At 36.3% G+C, this 23,029-nt stretch overlaps 1 protein-coding gene across 2 annotated transcripts in view; it reads right to left on the reverse strand.

The window, feature by feature from the left end:
- Positions 1-5,078: 5,078 nt before the first annotated feature.
- The window catches only part of TMEM161B (transmembrane protein 161B), a 49,856-nt gene continuing 31,905 nt past the window's right edge, over positions 5,079-23,029 (reverse strand). Inside the window, exons 6-12 of one of the 2 annotated variants that reach the window (XM_075526779.1) lie at positions 22,592-22,743; positions 21,982-22,042; positions 20,150-20,290; positions 16,680-16,793; positions 15,388-15,562; positions 13,107-13,203; positions 5,079-12,227 (exon numbers count right to left, since the gene is read on the reverse strand). In XM_075526779.1, coding sequence (XP_075382894.1) covers positions 11,950-12,227; positions 13,107-13,203; positions 15,388-15,562; positions 16,680-16,793; positions 20,150-20,290; positions 21,982-22,042; positions 22,592-22,743 — 1,018 coding nt within the window. In that variant the 3' untranslated portion in view covers positions 5,079-11,949. The remainder of the gene's footprint in view (positions 12,228-13,106; positions 13,204-15,387; positions 15,563-16,679; positions 16,794-20,149; positions 20,291-21,981; positions 22,043-22,591; positions 22,744-23,029) is intronic. The other variant, XM_075526780.1, reaches the window with a different exon arrangement.

Raw genomic sequence — 23,029 nt, forward strand, 5'->3', positions numbered from 1 at the left:
GAAAGCTAACAGAGATCTGCCCAGGACAGATCATGTCAAACCAACCTAATTTCCTTCTTTCACACAACTGGCCTGATGGGGAAGAGGAAACTAAGAGATGCTATCTGTCTTGCCTTTATTAAGGTCTTTGAGGCAATCCAGCATGAAATTTTCATAAGCAGGCTAGAATATATGGATTAAGAGTATGAGGCACCTACACACCAGTTAGGACACGATGAAGAACTACTATGAGCTTTTCACTGTTAGACAGGGAGTATATAACGGGGCTGGTGTTTCTATATAAAAACACATACATGTAAACATACATATAATGCATGTGTGTGCACACTCCTATGAGGACAATATGCTTCAATATTTTCCTTAGCATCTTGGGGACTGGACTAGATGACCTTTAAAGGTCCCTCCCAACCCAAACTATTCTGATTCCATGATCTTAGTATGTTTGCGTGAAAACACAAATCTAACAGAGCCAAGTTACAATTACTTTGAATTTAAAGTAACTCTGTTACGTTGGAGAAATGGTCTAAAATTAATATTTTTTAAAAAAGAAACACAACGAAGTGCCAAGTACTACACTTACTAAAAAAAGAGAAAAGCATATATACAAAAATAGGAAATAATTGTCTTGGAACGGTACTGCATAAAAGGATCTGGGCATTATCAAATATCCAGATAAGAACCAGTGTTGCAAAGTCGTTGCAAGACAAGAGACAGAGTTAATTGTGGGATACATTAATAGGGCTGTCTTATTAACGCTTGGGAGGTGATTGTCTGGGAGGGTTGAAAGAACTGGGCTTGCAGTCAAGGGCGGGAGGAAACAAGACCAGGAACACCGTAGTAGTCGGCAGGAGCACATGAAGGGCGAGTAATAACTGGCTAAAGCCGTGACAACAGATTCGTGGGGGAGTGCACGCGCCTGGGGTCCCTCTTTGTGGGTGAGGAGGAGACACCGGTGCGGGATGCAGAGAGACGGTAAGGGCTCGCCGAAGGTGAAACCGCAAGGCTGCTCCGCAGAAAACAACACCCCTCAGCTAAAAACTGTGCTCTGGAGAGCAGACTCCACAGTGAAAACTAAGATATGAAAGAAAAGAGAACATATATGAGTAAAAAAAAAAATAAAAATTCAAGAGAACATAGATGCTATGAAGTGAGAAAGTCTCCAATCCAGCTTATGGAGACTGATAATAGACAAGGAACCTCTGAATTCCTGCTGAAACATCCTAAACCAACTGCAACAGCTTGCTTGAACTACCATCATCACACATCTGCTTCTCAAGCAAGGTTCTGGTGAGAAGACGGAGTTGCAGGGGGAGGGGGGAGGATACGTCTCCAAAGTAGAGTTTCTTGACAGTAGCACAAAAGTCAGTAATACAGACACCAAAAGGTTAAGAATAATAATAATGACAATAATACAAAGAGGAAAAGAACAAAATGGTTCTTACCTCCAGGCATTTAAGAGAAGTGGAACCTTAAATTGCCAGCTCAGACTTGAAGCCAGTGAGTGCAACAGCAAGTCTCCTGCTAACAACTTCTGCTGCTTGGAAAGCCAAAACTTGAACTAAAATCTAAGTGCCAGTTCTTGATCTCTCAACTAGCTGCTTACCTAAGGAACTCATCTGCTCCATTTTTAGCTGAGAAGTAAGAATCATAAAGTTGCTGCACCAGAACAAAAAGTTCAAGTGCTGAAGACTTACGCTTCTAACTTCGTAAGAGTAACGTTCTGACTCCGCTCTTGACATGGAGTTCAATTTGACATCTTTTAGAAAAAGAATTTCCAGAGAAAGTTTTCTTTTCTAAGATACCATTATGCCCCTGGGCAGACAGAATGTAACATGTATTATTTCCTTACTTTATATTAATTTTCAAATTTACATTACCTTTTTTCTAGATATCAGTAAAACTTTAAAATAAAGTCTTTCACCACTTACAACTTTTCAAAGGCATTAAAACCTATGCAATATAAAAATGGCTACACGTAGTCTGGGTTAAAGAAATTGAGTTTGTGTGTTTCTTCCTAGCCATGTGGCAATCCAGCCACAGCAGTGCCAATCCAAAATTCCAATCTTTAGAATAAAACTGAATTAAACAGGGGTTTAGTTGTTTGTCCCCTGTTCCTTTACTTTTTGTTGATTTTCCTTGTATTGAGAGCAGTCACTTGCTCACCCACAGCATCTTACAGAGAGGATGTCTGAACACAACCCAGTGGAGAATTCACCACTTCAGGTTGTAATGCAATTAGTGACTCTCTCTGTTAAAACCGCATTTTCTATTGTAATTTATCTAGTGTCAGGTTCCAGTCTCTGGTTCCTGTTCTGTCTTCCTCTAAGATTAGAGTCCTTCTCTATGCAGTTTTTATTATTAAAGGCACTTTAACCTCTGAATCTTCCCTTGATACTCTGCAGAGCTCTTTTTACATTTCTCGCTAAAAGTCATTTTTTCTAGTCCTTTAATCCTCCACAGCTTTCCACGCAAAAAACAGCAACGCAGAACACCTCACCCTGCAGTTCTACGGCGCTGGCCCCGCTTATCCCGCGCTACACAACACAATCTCCAACTCGCCCCTTTTGTTTTTTAATCTGAGTCACGTTCACTCCCCGCCTCACGGATGGGTTTTAGCAGTGTGTGTCGAACGGCCGAATGACCACGTTGTGCCTTCCTGTGGCCAACAAATCCCTGTCCAGATCAACGGCTTTCTGTATCTTTCATTCTGTAAATTGCAGCCCAAATTCCTCGATACGTGACCCTGCTGTCCCCCCCCACGCCCACCTCCCCACTTGTGAGGGCTCGTGCTGCCTGGGAGATGACAGTACAGCTCAATCCCAAATTGTGAACAAGAGGACAGGGGAACCAGCAATCTGGACAAGATACAGATGTTTGGGCTGAAGATTTTTATGTTCTACTCTTCTAATCAGGCTGATACCAAAAACAGAGTAGGAGTGTGGAACAGCATGCGGTCACGCAAGGAAGAAAACTGGATTTCAGGACTAAAACTTGCAGGTACGTCCTATTCACAATATAACCCACGTTGAATGGGAAGCGACTGGACATCTGTGATCCTAAAAGATCAGATGCCTCTAACTCCAACTAAGAGCCTGTATTCTTTTAGTTTCTGACATATGCACAACTGCTTCACACTGTACCCCATAAATCTGTAAAAATGAGTATTTCAGGAAATCACACAAGTTCTACACTGATTGAAAAAATGCCTTCAAATTTGACAGGTGGGAAGAACATGGGCAGTTTTGGCATCATTCATCTGTATGTGTTGCACGCATGGAATGAAAATCCATGCATAACCAAATCTGGTACTCCAAAAATCAAATTAAAAAACCCATGGGTTACAAGATGTTATTACTTTAAGTATATTCCTTCTTAGTGCTGTTAGGATGAAACAAATAGAAGACACCAGGTAATGAGTCTTTAAACACATTACTTCTCTTTTTTTTTTTAAGACAGCAAATGCAACCCCTTTCGAAGTGATTTCCTATCAGGAAGGGTGACAGCCAAGAGGAAAGGTGATAAATCCTGTGAGTGTACTGGGAAGCTCAGAATTTCCTCCACTCACTGTGGTGTACAGCCAAACTTCTTCTCAGGAAGGTAAATTGTTCCCAAATTTTAATTCTGAAATGCTCAGAAATGAAAACATTTATATCAAATCTTTAAGTGGTTCTTTGTGGGTAAACTGCTATTCATGTGAATAAGACGTTATCTGCATTTATACTAGAAAATTGTTTATTCTGCTGCACCCCAAACAAGGAGGGGATAAATGGTCTACTCAATTATTTCTAAAAAAGATAAACAATTTAGGCTACCATAGAAACTGAGAAAAAGTCTGGTTACCACACGTTCTTTGGCAAACCTGGAGATTCTGCACAAGTTGATAACAAGTGGGATGCATCATACAAAATAGGGAAAAAAAAAAAATCACACTGATAGACAATAAACATTTATTGATCTTTGGCTTTAGAAATTGTCCTATTTTGGATATGTGAAATACTATATAAAATAATGGAAGGTTTTTTTAAACCTAGAGTAAGTACTGTAAAACAGTCTATCCTTTTACAGTGCACAAATGCAAGGCATGCAGAGTACATGTAGGGATACTAAAACACTATATGAGCATCACCACAGTAGACATTAAATGTCTAACATGGATCAACGCTTTACAAAGGCAAGCAAGTTGATGGGGCAGTTGATATACAGCAGATACCACAGTTTCTCTTAGATTTGCTGTGGTATTACCATTAGCAACTAATGGATATAAATTTAATAATGTGTGCATTATAAAAACAAAGTTAAACTATAACATTTCAACGGAATGAATGGGGAATAGGAAAGTATAATCTTGCTTCACTTTGCAAAATTTACTGATGTTAAAGGAATTTAGGCATTTAGATGACAAGCCAATTCTTACTATTTTCACATTAATAAAATGCCACCTGATACACGGTAACATCAAGCAAGACAAAACCAGCTTCTTAAATGCTCTACAGTAAAAAAAAGCAATGTAATTTCTTACACATAGTGTAAGGAAATGTTCAGTAAGCTTACTGGAGCAAGTTTTCCCAAACAGTGTACTATGTACAATACAGATCACTACAGCCACTTTTTAGAGCTAAAAGCTCAAAATGCTTTTATAAGCCTTCCTCGGAGGAAGGCTTCCTTTGGTAGATTTGAATCAGCAACACCATCTCAACTTACAAGCTCTTCACATTTAGAATGCATAATTAACTCAAGAGTAGGCACCTGCCGTTTCCTCTCACGTCTTCAATTTCCCTGCTGAACCAGACCAGGCAGGTTTCACCTTCAGCTCTTGCCATTCTCGGAGGCGGGGAAGTAGTTGTAAGGTAAGGGTGGTTTGGCTAGTCAATACCTAACAGCATTCTACAAAATTGGTACAAGGTGTAACTTGCACCTTTTCTTTTGACCCGCTTTGCTCAGTGCCAGCCATGTTACAAGCCAGCTCTTTTGTCCTCTTTGTGCCCCAAACGCATGCGGATGCGGTGAACTTCACAGAATCACAGAATCATATAGGTTGGAAAAGACCTTTAAGATCATCGAGTCCAACCATAAACCTCAGTGTGGTCTTTCTGAGCTCACGCAGAACTACTTACCTGGCTGAAGTCACCCGTGTGCCTGCGCAACTGGGGCGTAAGTAACACCCGGGCTGTCACTACAAAACTGTGTTAAGTCAACCCTTTCAGAATTGCGTACGGTCTTTCCCTCAGTCATAAAGAAAGAAAACTGAATGCAGAGGTGGCAGTGGGGTGTTATGTTACCAGTCAGGTAGTGGGCAAAGCTATTAGGTTGTCATTAAAGTAACAGCAATGGAAAAGACTTCTTCAAAATCTTATTTGCCTCCAATGTATGATAACCCATAAACACACACGGATATTCTATATACTAAAACCTGTAAGGGAACAATAATTTTATAGCAAACCCCATTCTTAGGGCTAGCAGTCCTTGCATTTTCTTTCCAAAAGTTCACTTTCTATTATGTAGCAAAATAACTACCAAAGTACATGGAAGAAATTTAAAGCATGTCTTCTAGAGACCACCCACGTTTAGGCACTTGAGTCTACAGGGTACAAAAAGAATGCAATATTACTGTAGGTTGTTTATTATTTGTAGTAATTGTACCTAAGTATTATCCACAGCAACTTAAAAAAAAAAAAACAACCAACAAATGCCCGCAAAACCCCAACCCAAAACAGAGCAACTCCCCAGCTCTTCCAACATGTGCTGCGCTCTCCTGTTCACAGATCCCGATGAACTTCTAAAGCACAAAGCAAGCGAGACAATTTGTTTCGAAACAGCAGGTAATGCAACACCAGTCAGGACAGGTCAATATAATGCAACCACCATTTAACACCATCTACACTGTGAAGCACGACAGTCTTAGTACTTGTAAAGCTGTAACTATAAAAATAGTATTTTAACAGTAATTCAGCAATAAAGAGGAAGCTAGAATTTACATAAATAACAGAGTCTTTCCCATTTGGCAAATACTGAAATGAAGGGAGAGGAGTCTTTTGTTCTTAGGTTTGTTCTAGAGTAGGAAGTGTTATGTGCTCTTCACTTAAAAAGACAAAAAAAGGCTATTAACAGAACAACAACACTGAATTTATGTGTGTTCCCAGCAAGAAAGAGACATCTTTAAAGTAAAATATTTACAACTTGGAGGATGTTCCCTGTGCAATTTGTAACAAGTCTACCTTATGAGAAATTTTAGGCTTAAATTATTTAATGGCATCTTTACATTAATATTTGCTCACAGAAATGGGAAGACTGAAACATTAGACAAAGTGTCCTGTGATTGCTATTACAGAGTATTTCCCCACACGTATTCTTCCTAGAAAACCTTACACACTGAAAACGCGCAAGATTGTTAATAACGGGACAAAGGAACGATTGAAGACAGGAAAAATAAAACCTGTTTGTTGGCACATCATGACATGGGTATGAACTGTACTTATGAAATAAAATTTTTGGTGCATTTTTCTTTGTCCTAGGTTTTTATCAAAAATACTATGAATACGCATTCTTGAAGCTTAGAACATATATGGGAAGCAGAGTTACAATGAACAGAGGAAAAGAGAACAAGGCTGACTAAGCGTAAGCACAAGGTATTTTAAGCCAGGTTTTAAAAAATACTTAGCAGCATCATAAAATAAATAGAAGTGGCCTAGTACTAAGGAGTTTGTAAAACGCTACTCAAAACTCTACTGAGGTGTTTGTTTGTTTTATAAATAGAGTCATACAGATAGCATGTTGTTGAGAGAAATGCTGCAAATCTGAATAAGGATTCTTGACTGATGTGTGATCACATATGGAAAAAAATTGGTATTTACAGGTGGATTTCACACTTCAATATAAAACTGCATACTTGTTAATACTTCAGTCTGGACATCAAGTTTTAAAAAAAAATTTAGTGTAGAAGTATTTGACTTCCAGTTGCAGGCACTGATGTTAATTAAAAAAATGAAAATATGATCCATGGTGTCAGGATTAAAAATAATTTCCATTAAAAACACCATTGAAATCAAAGTTATAAAAATACATATACACTGGCATGCAAAGCAATGTCCAGTGCAGCATTACTCTCCTGGCAGTCCACAGTGAGAGACTTGAAAAAGTTAAGTGCAGCATATACAGATGTCAGTAAAAGCAGCCTTGAAACAACATCTTGGCCTCGTGATCTCTCCCCCCCCAGAAGAGGAAGACCTTTCAGTCTAGTGTTAGGAGTGGAGATTAGACATGCCATCCACTTCAAAGCCACAAAGCATGGCAGACCTTCCTAAAGAAGTTGCACAAAAATCACTCCGAAGCACAGACTGACTACTCTGCATCAGCTTGCTTAACTAGATCAGGCATTTGGCTTCAATACTTGTTGCCTAGATGCTCTTTAGAGTAAATACCAGTGAGGTCAAAATATTGCTCTTAGTTTACCATTTGGGATTTAGGACTTAGGCTGCAGATGCTGAAAATAACAGTCGTCTTTACTCACAATGGTAAACATTCACATTCAATATTTGATTTAGGATACAATTGACCTGCTGTGGCCTTCCTCTATTAAGATTTTGATCAGCTGTAATAGAAAGATTTCTCCAAGAGAACACACAATTTTCTTTGGCCTCATTTTCATTCAATATTTCCATTTTAACCACGCACTTAATTCTTCAATCTTAACTAAAACATTCCAGTAACTTTGTAGTGACAAACTGAACTTGTGGGTTTAAGTCTAGAATTTTCGTGGCTAACAAAGAAATGTGCAACTTGTGTCATGTGAAAAAACATGAAGCATAGCATTTAAAAAACTGTTCAAAATCTTCTCTGGAGAGACAAGCTAATGTTCAAAAGGAAAACAGAGGCCTTTGAAAATAAAGAGGCAAAGGCCTTTTACCTTGTAGAGCCTTCCAACAGCTTTAAGATTAGATACTTTAAATATTCTATGCGGTAAATCCAAGGCCTCTATTACCATTTAGCTGTAGTTACTGTGACAAAATACAAAACTTTCAATTGTTCCTTTGGGGTTAGCTGAAATTTCTGTACTCACTAACCATTTTATACACTGAGGTTATGCTACCTAAGTGTTGTGTTGATGTGCCTTGGTGGCATTTTTGTTTGTAGGTGAGTTTGACTTTACAACCCAGGCAAGCAGGCATCTCTATTCACACATCCTCCGGTACTTGTGACTCAAAGAAGGTGAAGAACAACTGCCATAGAAATGAATTTTCTAAAGCATGTCCTTCTGTACAAGGATGTTCTCTTGTACTGATACTACCTGGTTTTCCCCCATTACTTTATCTGTTGATTCTTATGGAAGAGAAGTCTGGAAGAGGAAAAACTGTGCAGCTAAAAATACCTCAAAACCTGGCAAATCCTATAGCTTGAAAAGGTATCAAAAGAGGACAAGTCCTGCCTGAGAACATCGCCTGCAAAGTGGAAGAATAGGCTTGTTACAATCCATTCTCCTTTTCCTAATCAACTTCTCTAAGCTCAGAAATAGCTCAAGTGTTATGCTTGGACTTCCCTGAACTTGCTGGAAGACTTGGATTTATCACTATCTTAATACTTTGTCTAAAGGGACCTCCATAATAAAAGTGCAGTGTTTAAACAATTGTTAACAAGTTTGTTCATATTTCAGCTGGAATTCAAAGTTATTTAAACTATTTAAAGGAACTAATCCTTCAAAAATAGATCAATTCAAAACAATAAAAATCAAAATACAATCCTGAACTAATTTACCCCAGTCAGTCCTGTGTAGGGAATGTATGGGAAAAAGCTGTGGATAGGAAAAAGGGGTCAAGCTAAAAAGTCACATTACTGGAGTGAGAAAGGGAGATATGAACTGAGGAACAGAGAAAGAACGTAAGAAATGTTGATCCTTTCTCAAAGGCAGCTTTCCTTCTGAAAATCTCTCAGAAATGAAGTAGGTGAGGGCAAAAAGCAAGACAAAATGTTTAAGAGTCCTGAATAAAAACTACTAACCTCTCAGTCATGTTTTACCTGCTTTTCCATTTCTGTAAGATGCTTTCCCTGCCCCCAGGTGCTGATAAAGGTCTCCATGAAAAAAAAAAAAAAGCATTTGCCAGCTGCTGTTTTAAAGAAACTTGCTAAAGAAGTGAGCAGATATCCCTTTGAAGCTTACATAATATACATAGAAGTCAGGACTATCAGGGTTGCTATTTTACTTCAAAAGTCACTTTTGAGCATATCAGGTAGTTGTAGGAAGCATTGCTCACAACCATAGCAATACACTCCTCTAGTTTCACTGTCACCTCACATTTCAAAGGCGTTTATTGCTATATTTTAGTTTTTAATAAGCCTCCTAGATTCAGGTAAGGGTTAAATGGATCCAAAGAAAGACCATCTCCCACTCCGATCAGACCGCTGACCAGGTCAACCATTCAGTTCTGCAGAATAGTGAAACAGCAATGGCCAGAAGTGTTGATCTTAATGTTAGCAACATCCAGGTGCCTGTTTTTCACTGTGATCAGTGTGACATCCGAAGAATAAGACAGTGAGCTCTTACTAAAAGCTCTGCGAAGCTCAGCTACGCACACAACCAATTACCTTTGCTGAATGCAATATGATATAACTACAGTTCACTTTTACTTACGACCTTTCAGAATAAATACCTATGCCAACAGAAACGCTGTTACTTCACATTATTTTGAAGTCTTCTCCAGTATCCAAAGTTTATTCCTGTCCTTCAGATTGCAACAATAGGTTACATCATCTATATACTGAGCTTCTTCAGCCAAGTTCACCATCAGAATCAAACTGGATTATATTATTTTATTTTCCTGAATAAAACGTTAACATTGGATACCTAACTATAACTTAAAAGCTGGCCCTATTAATTCCGTTAGTAATGACACATCTCAAACTAATAGAAAGTGGGTCCATTATTGCTGGACCTGTCATGTTTTGTCATTCTATTAATCTGAAAGACATTTCCTAGGAATGTTTTGAGATCTGAATCTATGAAGTCAAATATTTTTCTTTAGGCCAATTCACAGAGTTAAGCCTTTGTCCCCGTTAGTTATGAAAAGTTGGTGTGAAAAAACAAAGCCTGCAGCACCAGTAGCACTGAAATACTATACTGCAATGAAACCAGTAGAATCATGCAAGGTGTTCTCAAACATCCCAAACACATGCAGTACGTACTAGCTGGTGTACATAAATCTTTCCCTAGTATCAGTAAATGCAATTTAATAAACTAATAAATAACTTAAAAGGCATTCAACATAGTAAGACAGTTTATCACCAGCTTAAATTCTTGATTTTCTGCATTCATTGACAGTTCATTTTCCCATATGGTAGGTTTGCTACATATTAAATATTTAGTTAAGCTTTTCTATTTATAAATGCTTATTATATGCCAAAGCTGTACACAAATTCAAGAGAAATAGAACAGTAACATAAAAGCAGCTAGTATTAGTTAAAAAACCCACTGACCTCTGCAAAGTGTAATATTAATTTTTTAAAAATGCTACTGCATATAAATTCCTATTCCTGTTTTGCAATTACACAAAACATCTGAAAAATTGCCATTCTACTTTGTTTCACAATGTTTTTATACTTGGAATCTATCCCTCCAGTTAAGCAAAACTTGTAAAGTTAGTGCTTTGCTCCTCCTTACTACAGCTGTTTTATTATACAGAAAATCTATTTCTGAAGCCAAGAGATATTAGTTGTTACTATATGGCCAAGTTAACACAGATTAGAGTGGCAAAAGATGATGATCTGACAGAGCAGAAATTTCAAGATTAACAGTTTAAGTAGATCCTTTCTTCCAAAAAGAGCGTAAGTTCTTTAGTATAGCTAAGTACCTTTGAAGAGGCACCAAAAACAAATAGCCCTTTCAACTGAACTTTCAAAAAAAATTTAATTTTCATTTCAAAAGGGATCTTGAAATTACTAGATACACATACATCCCTCTCCCACGGCCCTGTAAGATACATTCAGCAATTTAAAATAAAGTTTCCATACTTTATAACTTCATATATATTATATATTTAATATATAATATATATTTATATGTACATTACACAGATACATACACTCTCAGTCAGCAGGATTAAACTGTTTGTTTTTTTTTAAATGTTTGATTGGTGTCACTAATCTACTTCTATTATTTCATGAATTCAGTGGAATTTATCTATTACCTGAAAAGAAGAAATTTAAAAGATCCAAATGGAATCTGTGGATCAATATTAGCACCAATACAGATGGCCATTACTTCAAAATAACTGCAGGGACTGAAATAATATATTTTTTATAACTCTCCTCTTACTGCACAAGCATTCCTGCAAAATATTTAGGCAGCAATACCTGTCAGGTCCATACATCTAGTCCTATTAAATTTAAATTTTATACAGCTTTCCTTACTGTAATATACAGTATCTCTTTTGTCCTGTTGGATTATTTCATTTTTCATGGAGAAAAGTGATCGATAGCCATCCAACAGAATTTTTTTTTAAATCCCCTCACTCCTTCTATTGTATGGCTCAGTTTCAAGATTTAAGCGATAGGCAGCCACCATCACTATAACCAGTACCCTTCTAACACAGGTCAGTCACTGACTGTTGATGCTTAAAACACAAAGTTTTGAGGTTGGCTTGCTGTTTATAAAACCCAAGATACTCAGAGGTCGTATCTTTTCAGCACGCTCACCACCACCTGCCACACAATAACATCAGTCAGTCCCAATACTATAATTCAATTAGTCACCTACCATTTGGGTAACAAAAATAACAAACCCAGTTGCGATTTTATACATCATAAGAATATTCACCCTGAGAACACAGAGGAAGTGTTTAAAAAAAATTCTGATATGTTTTCTCTTCATATGTAGTTTTCTTCTTTTCTCTTCATCTCCTCTTGGGTACCTGGGTTTGTATCTAGTATTCGACCTCACACTTGCTTTGTCAGTTGACCTGTTCAGGCCACAGTCAGGTACTGGTGATAGAAAAGCCCAAAAAGGCTCGTAGAAAAGAGGCAAGCAGCAATCCACCAGGTGAGGAAAGACAGGAGTCCCCGGAACAGGAGAGGAGTGAAAATATTCTTTAGGCTTCCCAAAGCCATTGTTATTTGTACTACAGTTACTTTCATCTTTCCATCAGCAGGTGGAGACTCAGAATAAACTGAACTGGGAAGCAGACTGTTTTCGACTGGAGTGTCAGAATTCAATTCCGGGTAGATACCCCAAGAATAATTACCTGTTAAAAAGAAACAAGTAACAGATTTTTTTAGAATTAAGTTCAAGTTCTGTTATTTCTATCACTCTATAGATTGTCTTATACATATTTTTCACACACACACACAAAATTGAAGTTTTTATAACCTAGTAAATACTAACTCTATTCATCTGCATGGTTTCCTGATCATACTAGTAAGATATTAGGGTAGGATTCACCTTACCTTTTGACATCCTAACATCTATATGTGATACAGTTGCCTTGGGACCCCTGTCAGCACTGGGTATGACTCACCTCACCAGATGTAGAAGTCTACTCCAGAATGGGATGAATCACAGCCTAATAAAGCCTATCTCTTTCCATTGACATTTTGCAAACAGAATGAATGCCACGACTGCATGGCAGGCTGTGAAAGACATCCCTCACAAGAAAGAAAGAAAAAGAAAAAAAACCACAACAGAGTGACATCAGATAGCCCAATAATGAAATTAACCCAGTATCTCCTAATTTCCGTTTAAAAAGCCTACTTAAGATTGAAAAGCTGAACAAACATTCCTCTAGCAGATGCTCATAGGATTAAATCAACAATGTCTATACAGCTCAATTTTAAAACACTTTTAAAAAGACAAGTATTTCAACAGAAGTAAACAGCTTAATTGGTTGTATTACACAATTTCTCAGAAATAAATCAAACAAATTAGCATATAATTGAAAGAAGTCAAAAGCAGCAACAGAAGAGGACTGCTTACAAGCCACACATCCGTATGGTTTAAATTGCAGGAAACTACAATATACTTCTGCATTGCAAGTACCCATACATTCTAATTCTCTTTAGTAAGCCGAAAATATAAAAGCCCTGTGTAGGACAGAACACATTTTTGTTGATCCAATTTTGCCTACCTAGTGTTTTCAAGAGCAGAGTTGTATGAAGGAGCATTACCAATGGTGCAACATACTGCAGTGCAATTACACAAAGATAATAGAATACCCGAGCCACCTGGGAAAACAGAAGAGAGTAATTCATGAGTTCTGGCCAATCAAAGCAAACCTTTATTAATGTGTTTAGGAAAAACAAGCAATTTATTAAAAAAAAAAACAGTACTCATGCATTAAAGCTGTTTTAAAAGTTTTCTAGCACATTTTGGCATGTGACATATTGTCTTCAAAAGTCCTAATGAAGAAATCCCTATAATGAACTCTAGTTTCAGGACATTTACAAATCTGAGAGGAAGTGCTGAAAGGAAATAATTAAACATATCAGTTCTGTTAAAACAAACAGAATCAATTTTGCTTCTGCAAACTGCATGTCATCATTTAAAGATTCCTATTTAAATACACCACAATCAAAGCTAAACAGATGTTTAATTTTTAAAGTCCCCAGTGATTTACAAACTAAATCCCATTTCAAAAATGAAGTAGCTATCACAGTCCAAAGCCTCATAAAAAGGAAAGTTTCCTAAATATTGCAGTCCCTTTTCAAAAGCAAGGTATTTTTAAGATTTCCAACTGTGAAACACCAGTATTTTAAAAACAATGACATGATGATTTTTCATTAGTAGTTGATCAATAACAGCATTTAAATGGTCTTTATTTCAGGTATACATTATGGTTCACCAAAATCCACTGAGATTTATCCCTCCCCCTGCTCCCGATCTGTTCCATCTTTCTCAAGATTGTTACATTACATATTTTATATAAGCTATTGACCTAAAAGACTAGACCAAATAAAGAAGGAAAAAAAGTCAGAAAATCAATAGCAAGCAAGCAATGAAATAAAGCTAACTGGATTTTAGAAAAGAACAGAATACAGGGTGGCAAAAAAGATGAAGGCAGACATGATATTTTTGGAAATGCCTCTAAAACCTCAAAGGGCTTTGTGATGAGCAATCATCAAAAAACTAACATGAGAAAAAAAAGTAGCAAGACACTGACAGAAGAAAAAGTATGAGACAAAAAATATTGTAAGATAATTGATGGAATATGATAAAAAGAAGAAATTAAAAAGTAATGATCACTGTAGGATGACAGATAGAAAAGACTTTACTGGCAGAAGTTCCAGAAGAAGATACCATGGCTAGTAAAACAAGACAGGACTTCATTTAGTGGCTATGGCTCTCAAAGAGAAGATATAGAGACAGTGGATAAACAGATTTAGGAAACACCACATAGAGAAGACGTTAATATTTTATAGATAAGACAAAAGCTCCCAGAACTAAAATTATGCATTCACAGCAATCAGCACAGTTCTGTCCTAACCAGCTGCTGCCGCCTGTATTTTCTAACCTTTTTACTGAAGCAAACTGCTAGGCCCTTTGTTTGTAAATAACTACTGCATAGTCCACTTATGACCTTCAGATACTCAGTGAAGTCAAGGACAAGGTTATAAGCAATAGTGACAATCCCAAGAGAGGAATCTTTGTCTTATGACATACTTCAATACTGCTCCTGCAATACATCCCAATTCAGCAGGATCATCAGGCAGTACTATCATGCAACACTAGAAATCTAAGTTTCTTTTGCAGGCAACACCAACACCATTCTACAACAAGCTTAAGAATTTCTACCTCCTCAGTTTGTTGATGGTATGTTTTATTACTTTTCTTTAAAAAAAAAAAAAAAAATTTATTCCTTTGCCACAATAACAAGATGGGCAGACACTTTTGTAACTAGGCTAGTGCACTTGAGAACGGTCTGACAGAATTAAACATGTCTCATTGTATCGTGAAATATAACCACCTTATCTTAAATTTTGCCTCAATTTAAAAATCATAGTCGGGATTAGGTAACAGTATTTTACCCTTCTACCTAAATTAAACTTTTTTTTTTCCCCATGTTGTAGCTATAGATCACCACTCACCTTGTGCACTCCCCAAGATCTGTTCACGCTGAACAGAAACACATCATATTTGTACCTATTTGTAAAGAACAATTCATGAAGAAAGCTTTTATAACAACTTCCAAATAACTTAAGACAAGCCATCTGCATAATATGGATGATAAATCTCTGCATATTTTGGTTTGCAGAACTTCTCTGTAATGGTGCTATATTTATAGGAGATATAGTTTAGGAAGCTTCTCTTAGATTCCGCTCTCCTGCCGCAGAAGACATAACAAACTGGAAAAAAAGCATTTCTACAGACAGAACACTCCAAATATGTAACCTCAGTGCCACCATACTTACCATTTTCTGTAAATCAACCATACTTATTCTGCCAGCTTCCTTTTTCATCTGATCCACACTTTTCTGGGCTAAATTCAGATAGGCCTGTAAATGATGACGCATCATAGCCAACCGTAAAGCACACAACAGGATTATAATCCACAGCCTCACGGTGTCAAATGTATCTTCTGACATTCTGTGGATAAAAAAAAGGGTAATGCTGCTTTCCAAAGGTCACCTACTGCTACGGAGTTATTTGTTTGTATCACCTGCAAAGAAATCTTGAAGCACATTGTAAAAAATACTTAATGCACAATCTACGGTTATGAAGTTCATGTGTAAGTAATAGTCACTTTTGCCCTCCACTTCCCTCTCTACTGCTACTTCTTAGTAGCCATATTACAGCTTTAGATCCAAATTAGTATCCATTTGTCTGTAAACAAGAGCAGCTCTTAAATGCTTAAATTCTGAGTAATGAAGACAGGACACTAAAACACAAGCTTGCTCAGATAATTATAGCTTTTGAGACACACAGTTGTAGATAGCAAACGTGTACTTCAGTTGCCTCAGATACCCTGTTATAGCACAACCCTCATTTTAAGATAAACTGAGGAACAAAATGGAAGCATAAAATATGTGTGTTTGCAATGCTTTACATAATAGTTCAGTGGTCACAGACTCACCTTAGAAGCATATCTTAGACCTAGGAAAGCAATAAAAGTGTCAGCCCATCATATCTGTTTCAAGTCTATTTGAATACTATTTTGAATTATCTAGACTAACAGTGACGATCACCTATGCTACTTATACAATATTTATTTCCGATACCACTCTTCCTGAAAATTCTTTCCCTTTTTATGTTTTAAATATTTTAGCTATCAATTTCATGCACTTCATCTACACATAGATCTTAAGACAAATTGCTTAGGTCAGTTCTCATGCCAATGTATCTCAACTGTCTTCAGTGAAACCATTCCTCTCCTACACCAATATGTAAGATACAAGGTTCCAGAAGGTGGCAGCAAGGTGGTATTCCACCCCTAGGAAGAACAACCCATCACTGCCAAGGAGACGCCAGAAGATAGCAGCTTTTTAGGAACCATGACCTTAACATTCAACGTTCTGCGACTAATTCTCATTCTTCCAAAACAACAGAAGCTCTTTAGAGTTCAGCTGCAACTTCCACAATACCTTTGATGGCAGATGCTACTAAATTTTAAGACTTTCACGTTTCTATGACTTTCACAGGGCACTACTTAGACTTATGGTTTTGTTCTCAATACCCCAGAAAGAATTTTTAAAGGGAATCTTACAAAGGGACGCTCTCTTTGCCCAAAGGTGGGTTCATAATGTAGTCCTTAGTGATTGGTTTTACCCACAGTAGAACCATAAATAAAGGTGCCAAGAAGTTTATATGTAGCAATGTTCTGAAAGAAGAAAAAAAAAAGGGGGGGAAGTTATTAAATACAAACAATTACCATACTGTTGAAACTGGGGGTACAGATTCAAAAGGAGAAACCCAAATTTTAAAATAGTTGGGAGAAAGGTAAATAAGAAAACTACTTCCCTATTTTGTAGGTATGACTTACGTTTCAACAAAACAGTAATACTACATACTGTGAAATCATACTGGTTGTGCTTAAAAAAGGTGCCCTTAGAATATGTGAAAACTTAATTTATTCCGAACAACCTAACCTGTATTATGCCACACTATAGTAAAAGACGGTGAAAATTTCTGTATGATGGCGTAACACCAAACTGCACTAGCTATTACAGTTTTAATCTAGGGTCAGCATCTCAGATGAATAATTATGGGAAATATGCTGCTATATTACTATTTTTTTGCTTTATTAAAAATGTACTCAGATTAATTTCCATTATCTATACAGACCAGAGGAAAGTTCTCAGAGGTCAGATTTTCCAGTTTAATGAAGATTTTTTACTTAGGAACCTTGACTAAATGAAACTTGGTACTTACATTCAATTAAAGATACTGACCAAAAAAAAAAAGCCAGCACAGCTATTCCATTTTAAAAGCATTGTATGAAACTGCACAGTTAATATAAAAGCAGTACTCTTTTGTAATCTTTGAGTACAAAACAGTAGAATTTAAAAAGAGGAGATAGTTTTCTGGAGTTTTTCCTGAAATTAGTATCCTTCTTCATTTCTGAACCCCATATCCCAATCACTTTTCATTACTAAGATGAAATGAAAACAGTTGAAGACTTCAGTGCTGTAGATCTGGCGGTTTTGCTAGTGCAATGCTTCCTCACTACCAGAATCAGCTTGTCTATATTTCCATCTCCAACCAGTGCTTCTACACTACAGAAAAAACGAGGTAATCAAAAGTTATTCTAAAGAACACAAGACATTACTGATTTCAAACTATCAAGCTTCCTAAAACCATTAAAATGTTTGCATGTTTCAGAGGATGTCATCACACACACATTTAAATCACTGGTTTCAGATGAAGAAGTCAGCACTGCTAGTTATTCAGTGTTGCTAGGGAACACAACAGCATCAAAGAACAGGCCAAAGCATTTCAGTAACTTGTGAAAGCATTTTACCTGAGCTTCTACTTATTTAAGACATCCTACTGAGTTAATGGACTGGAACATGCCAAAGGGTGGCAAGAATCCCTTCCTGTTTATTTGACTACAGGGAGAAAGGCGGAAAGACTCTTGAAGCAGGCTCTGGAAAATGAGGGAATGTTATGAAACTGGTACAAATTGATTAAGACGACTCCAAAATATATGCAGGAAAGGACACTGCTGCTAAAGTAAAAAAAAAATCAAACCAGCTATCAAAACCAAAAGGGACATCAGATTATTTTTATTCTGATTACAACAGGAAAAAAAAAAAAACCAAAAACTTATTCCCTATGTACATTAAAAAAACCACATTAATAATTTTGAACATATTAGTGAAGTGGTAGTTAATCATTAACCTTTACTTTTTTTTCTGGGGTTTGGTTTTTTTTTTTTTTTTGGTCCATGTTCCCTGTAAGTTAAGTCTCCCATTCTGTAATGGAATGGGAAAGGGAACTTGCCCCTCTTTGTTTCTTCTACGGGTTTTGGTTTTTTTTGTTTGATTTGGGGTTTTTTTTGTTGGTTTTGTGGGGAGCTTGGGGGCAGGTGGTTTTTTTGGGCAGCTTTGGGAATTTGGGGGGGGTTTTTTTGTTTTTTTTAAAGTAGACCGTGTATTTGACTGCAGAGAAAGGCACTGTTTTCCTGTACCCGAATTAGAGAGCTTTATAGCAGTGAGACACCATCCTCATTTACTACTCCTCTTTAGTTACTGTCAAACAACTCCAAACAGTCAATAATGATCTATTCATTGATAAAAAACACATCACTAAGGGCAAATACTGGTCTCTCCAGGCCAATTAGAACCTATTACTTGACAATGATTCTTTGTTTATAATTGCATTACCTAATTACATTGATATCTGATCAAGTTTTAATCCATTTAAGGTAATTTTTGTATTGTTCCAGTTGAATAGTCAAAGTATTGGTAAACTTTTGAAAATAATTTGCTTGGTGTTCCACAAAGTTATCTTCACCAACCAGTTCCAATATCCTCTAAACATTAAGTTAGAGAAGATTTATTTTTCATAACCCCATTCTAGTGGATATTAGTTACCCTTTTAGTTCTTGATTAATGAACTTCTGTTTCAGAGATTTTATATTTCTGCCTAGGATCTCATGTCCACAGATCAAGGAAAATGTTGGAAAATTAGAGGATACTTACAGAAAAGGCACAAGAAATGTTAAAATGTTGAGAACCATAAAAATGAAAAAAATAAGCAGTTTACTTTATTTAGCTGAAAAGAACAGATCAGGAAGTGACTCAGTCACAGTCTACACATAGACAGAAAACTTAACAGCAGTTACAACAAGCCAACAGCTTGCAGCTGTACCTGGATAAATTCAGCTACGAGAGCACGTATAACACGGAGTACTTGGTTAAAAATTTACCAAGAATGAAGGACCCACTTTAAACACAGACTAATTTTTAAGCTGGGCATTTTTGGGGGAAAAGAAAAAAAAAAAAGCAGTTTGAACATAAATAATTTTTGTATCAAAAAATATAACGGTTCTCTTAGCAAAGTGACCAGACTAAATGATCACAATGGCCTATGCTGCAGAATCTTTCATTAACATGTATTAAACACCAAAGGTCAAGATCTATGAAAGACATTTGAAGATTCTCCCTCAACCAGAGAACGCTGAAGAGAAATAGTTAAATTGGAGAAAACATTTTACTACCAAACTCAAGGATGGCTGAAAATGAAAATATTCCTTTAAAATGGTATTAACTTCTGACCCTTATTAAATATTCTGGGTCATCTTTTCTTTGTATCTTACCCCAAAATTATTAAAGACATGATGCCCACCTGGAGGTAGGGGTGGCAGGGGAAAAAAAAAAAAAAAAAAAGTCTGTGGTTGCACCTTTACTTCCTGAAAGTTATCTTCACTTCCAAAAAGATATGATGGGGGAAAGGAAGCAGTAAGCAGAAACATTCATGGTGGAGCTCTTGCAGGAGGAAAGAAAAGCCCCTTTAATTGGGACTCCAATTACAAGGCAATGAATGAAACAGACCGGCAGAGCACAGGTTGAGCAGAAAGAGGCAGGTGGCAAGTCTGCTCAAGATACAAAAAGCAGGCAGCAACAGAAGTCTTAGTCACTACCCTCTTGTTGGAATAGTTTGCTTTGTTTATTTTCAGACATTAAAGATTTAAGACTGAGTAGCATATACCTATATGCATATATTTTCTCTTACTGTGTTATTTTTTCTGTTGCTAAATTCAGAGCATCCAGATGCATTTGAGCCAGTCGCAAGCCAGGGAATGTCAAAAAAGCACCAATAAGTGAACACAGAACAGCCAGGAACAATTTGAAGGTTAGTTTAGACACAGGACCCCTAAAAGAAAAGAAAGGAAATAAGCATTTTCTTGGGGAGGAAGTTGGGGGGGGGTGGGGTATCAGAGACTACTTTCAACTCAACCGTATCTATCATTTAATAAAAGCAGCAAACAGTATTCTATAGTTTTACTCTGGAGTACCAGCATTATTACAAACCAATCAGGAGTTAAAATATAAAAAACAAGTCACCTATTTATTTCCTAGAAAAACAGAAAACCTAAGGTACTGCCTATAAGATGTTAAATCTGTTAGTAGAGAAGAACAAAAAAAAGAATAATTCTATATTGTAATTAACAACAACTTATAGAACAGAAATATCTAATAGAATGAGTTTAATGATCATGTTTTTAAGAGAGGAACAGATATATCATAAGTTTAACTGGTCAAAGACAAAATGGATATTTAAGTTATACTACTCACATTCTACTTTTATCCATTAAAAAGCTCTATCAAGCTTATTAGTGCAGTTTTTCACAGATTTATCTAAAACATACATGTGACAAATTAACGTGCCTCTTCCAAGTGACTAATAGGGTTTGTTTTAATGAACTATAGAGTATATAAAAAATTACAGAAAAAAATATCCAGGATCAACTGAATTAGGGAATTAACAAACACTGGATTACACAAAAAAACAAGTGACATGTAACCAACACAGATTAAAGAGGAACAAAAACAAACATAGTGATCCACATGAGTTTCAGATTCTTTCTTAATCTACGTTATACAAACTACCAAGAGACACCATCATCAACTCAATTGCTGCTGTAAACAGCCAAAGCACTGCAAAAGTTCAAAAATAAACACTTAGCAGGAAAATTAATACAGAAGTTAGAAAACTTGCAATAGCTTAAGAAAAGCAGAGTGAAGAAAGGCTAAGAAACACATGGGATTCAGTTAAGGGTCTCCCATGAGTTTATTCATAAATGACACACTAATCTAGTTTGAGGAAACTTCTGTTCCTCAAAAATAAAGAGGTTCCATAGCTTCTCCATGATACTTGAGAACTTCCAAGCAAGAAATTCAAAGTAGCGCTCCCACAGTGATGACATACCCCATAAATGCATTTTAGGGCATGTGTATAAGGAAAGAATTGTAACAGAAATCCATTTTACAATATACAAAGGCTGTCTACGACAGCGATTGTATATTCATGTAACAACACAAGCTATAGCATGTTCCTTTGACAGTCCGTACAAAACTTGGATGTCCTGTAGCAAGCAGATGTTTTTGCATAGTAGGAAAACACTATTACAACCTGAAAACAGGACTGAATGCCAAAATTTACTCCTAATGCCAACTTTATCACAAACTCTATCTGTAGCTTTTGCACACTCATCTTCCTGCGTACCACAGGAATGGCAAAAAATACCTATCACCTGCTTTAAGCAGGCTGAAGGGAATTACCATGAAAAAAAATTTTTATAGTTTTGAACTGTATTTTATGAACTACAACCAAAATGTCAAGGTAGAAGCTATCTCCAAATTAAAAAGAGAAAACAGAAATGCAACTTAAGTTACTTGTGAGCACTGATTAATTATTTTCATTAACATTCTCTTCACATTATTATAGAGTTTATAAGCATGTACAAGAGCAAAACATGCAAGACAAATGTTTGCTAAGAAAATCCAAGTGGTTCAGTTATAAATGCACACATAAAACAGACAAATGTATTTCCAGAAACTTACTGGGATTCCAAACCCTGCTTTTCAAGAAACTGCATAGCACTTTCTGAGAAATTCGAGAATCCTGCAGAGACACATGTATTATATGTATTTTATTACAGTACAAATGCAGAATCCCATTTTTGAAATAAAATGGTAGGTAACAGGTCATCTTTTAAACAAATTTTCATATGTCTAGCATAGCTCTTTCATGGGCTAATTAGTACGCCATAATGCAATAAAACTTGATTATTAACATCTCTGATATTCGTACACTTCAGCAACATGAATAAAATTAATATTATTTTTTACAAACGTTAAGTATTTTTTTCTTTTCAGTAAAGGAGCTTCACTTTACTATGAAAGGCAAAATGGGTTAAATGTAAAACTGGAAGGCAAATATAATTAACAAAACAAACAACCTAGGCAAAGATTACACTATTTAAAAGAAAGCAGAAAAAATATACAGGATATCCTTCAGAATCTGCATTCCAAAGCAAAACTTCTTCGAAGTGTATGACATAGAGAGTTCATTTTAACAGAGATATTCTCAAAAACACCTAAAAGACTGGAAATAAATTTTTCAGGTCATGCAATCACTAGAGCTGTTGCGAACACTAAAGAAAGGAGTTACCTGATTCCAATCCAAACTCTAGATAGTTTTCTGTCACAATGAGAATTGCCATTGCTTTCACGAAGAAGAAAAAACCAAAGGTGACACAGACTGATCTTTCACCTCCATCCTCTACTTTGAAATAATGGGTAGTCAACGAAAACAGTACCTTACTACATAAGAAAAAGGTCAAGGAAAATTAAGTTTGTAAAATAACTATATTTAAGAATTCTAAAACTATATTTTGGTCATCTACACTAGGGCTGTTCTATGATGTGCAATTTTTTTTAAGAAGTAATACACGTTCAGCCAATTTCAGGTTAAAATTACAGAATACTGTAAAGCATAATAATCACATAATGGGTAGCCAGGAATACGCTACTCTGGAGCACAGTTTTGATTTAGGCTTACTTATAGTCAATTGCAGCAATATTCACTATCAACCTAGGAGAACTAAAC

This window comes from Mycteria americana, chromosome Z (assembly GCF_035582795.1).
Source record: "Mycteria americana isolate JAX WOST 10 ecotype Jacksonville Zoo and Gardens chromosome Z, USCA_MyAme_1.0, whole genome shotgun sequence".
Classification (NCBI taxonomy): domain Eukaryota; kingdom Metazoa; phylum Chordata; class Aves; order Ciconiiformes; family Ciconiidae; genus Mycteria; species Mycteria americana.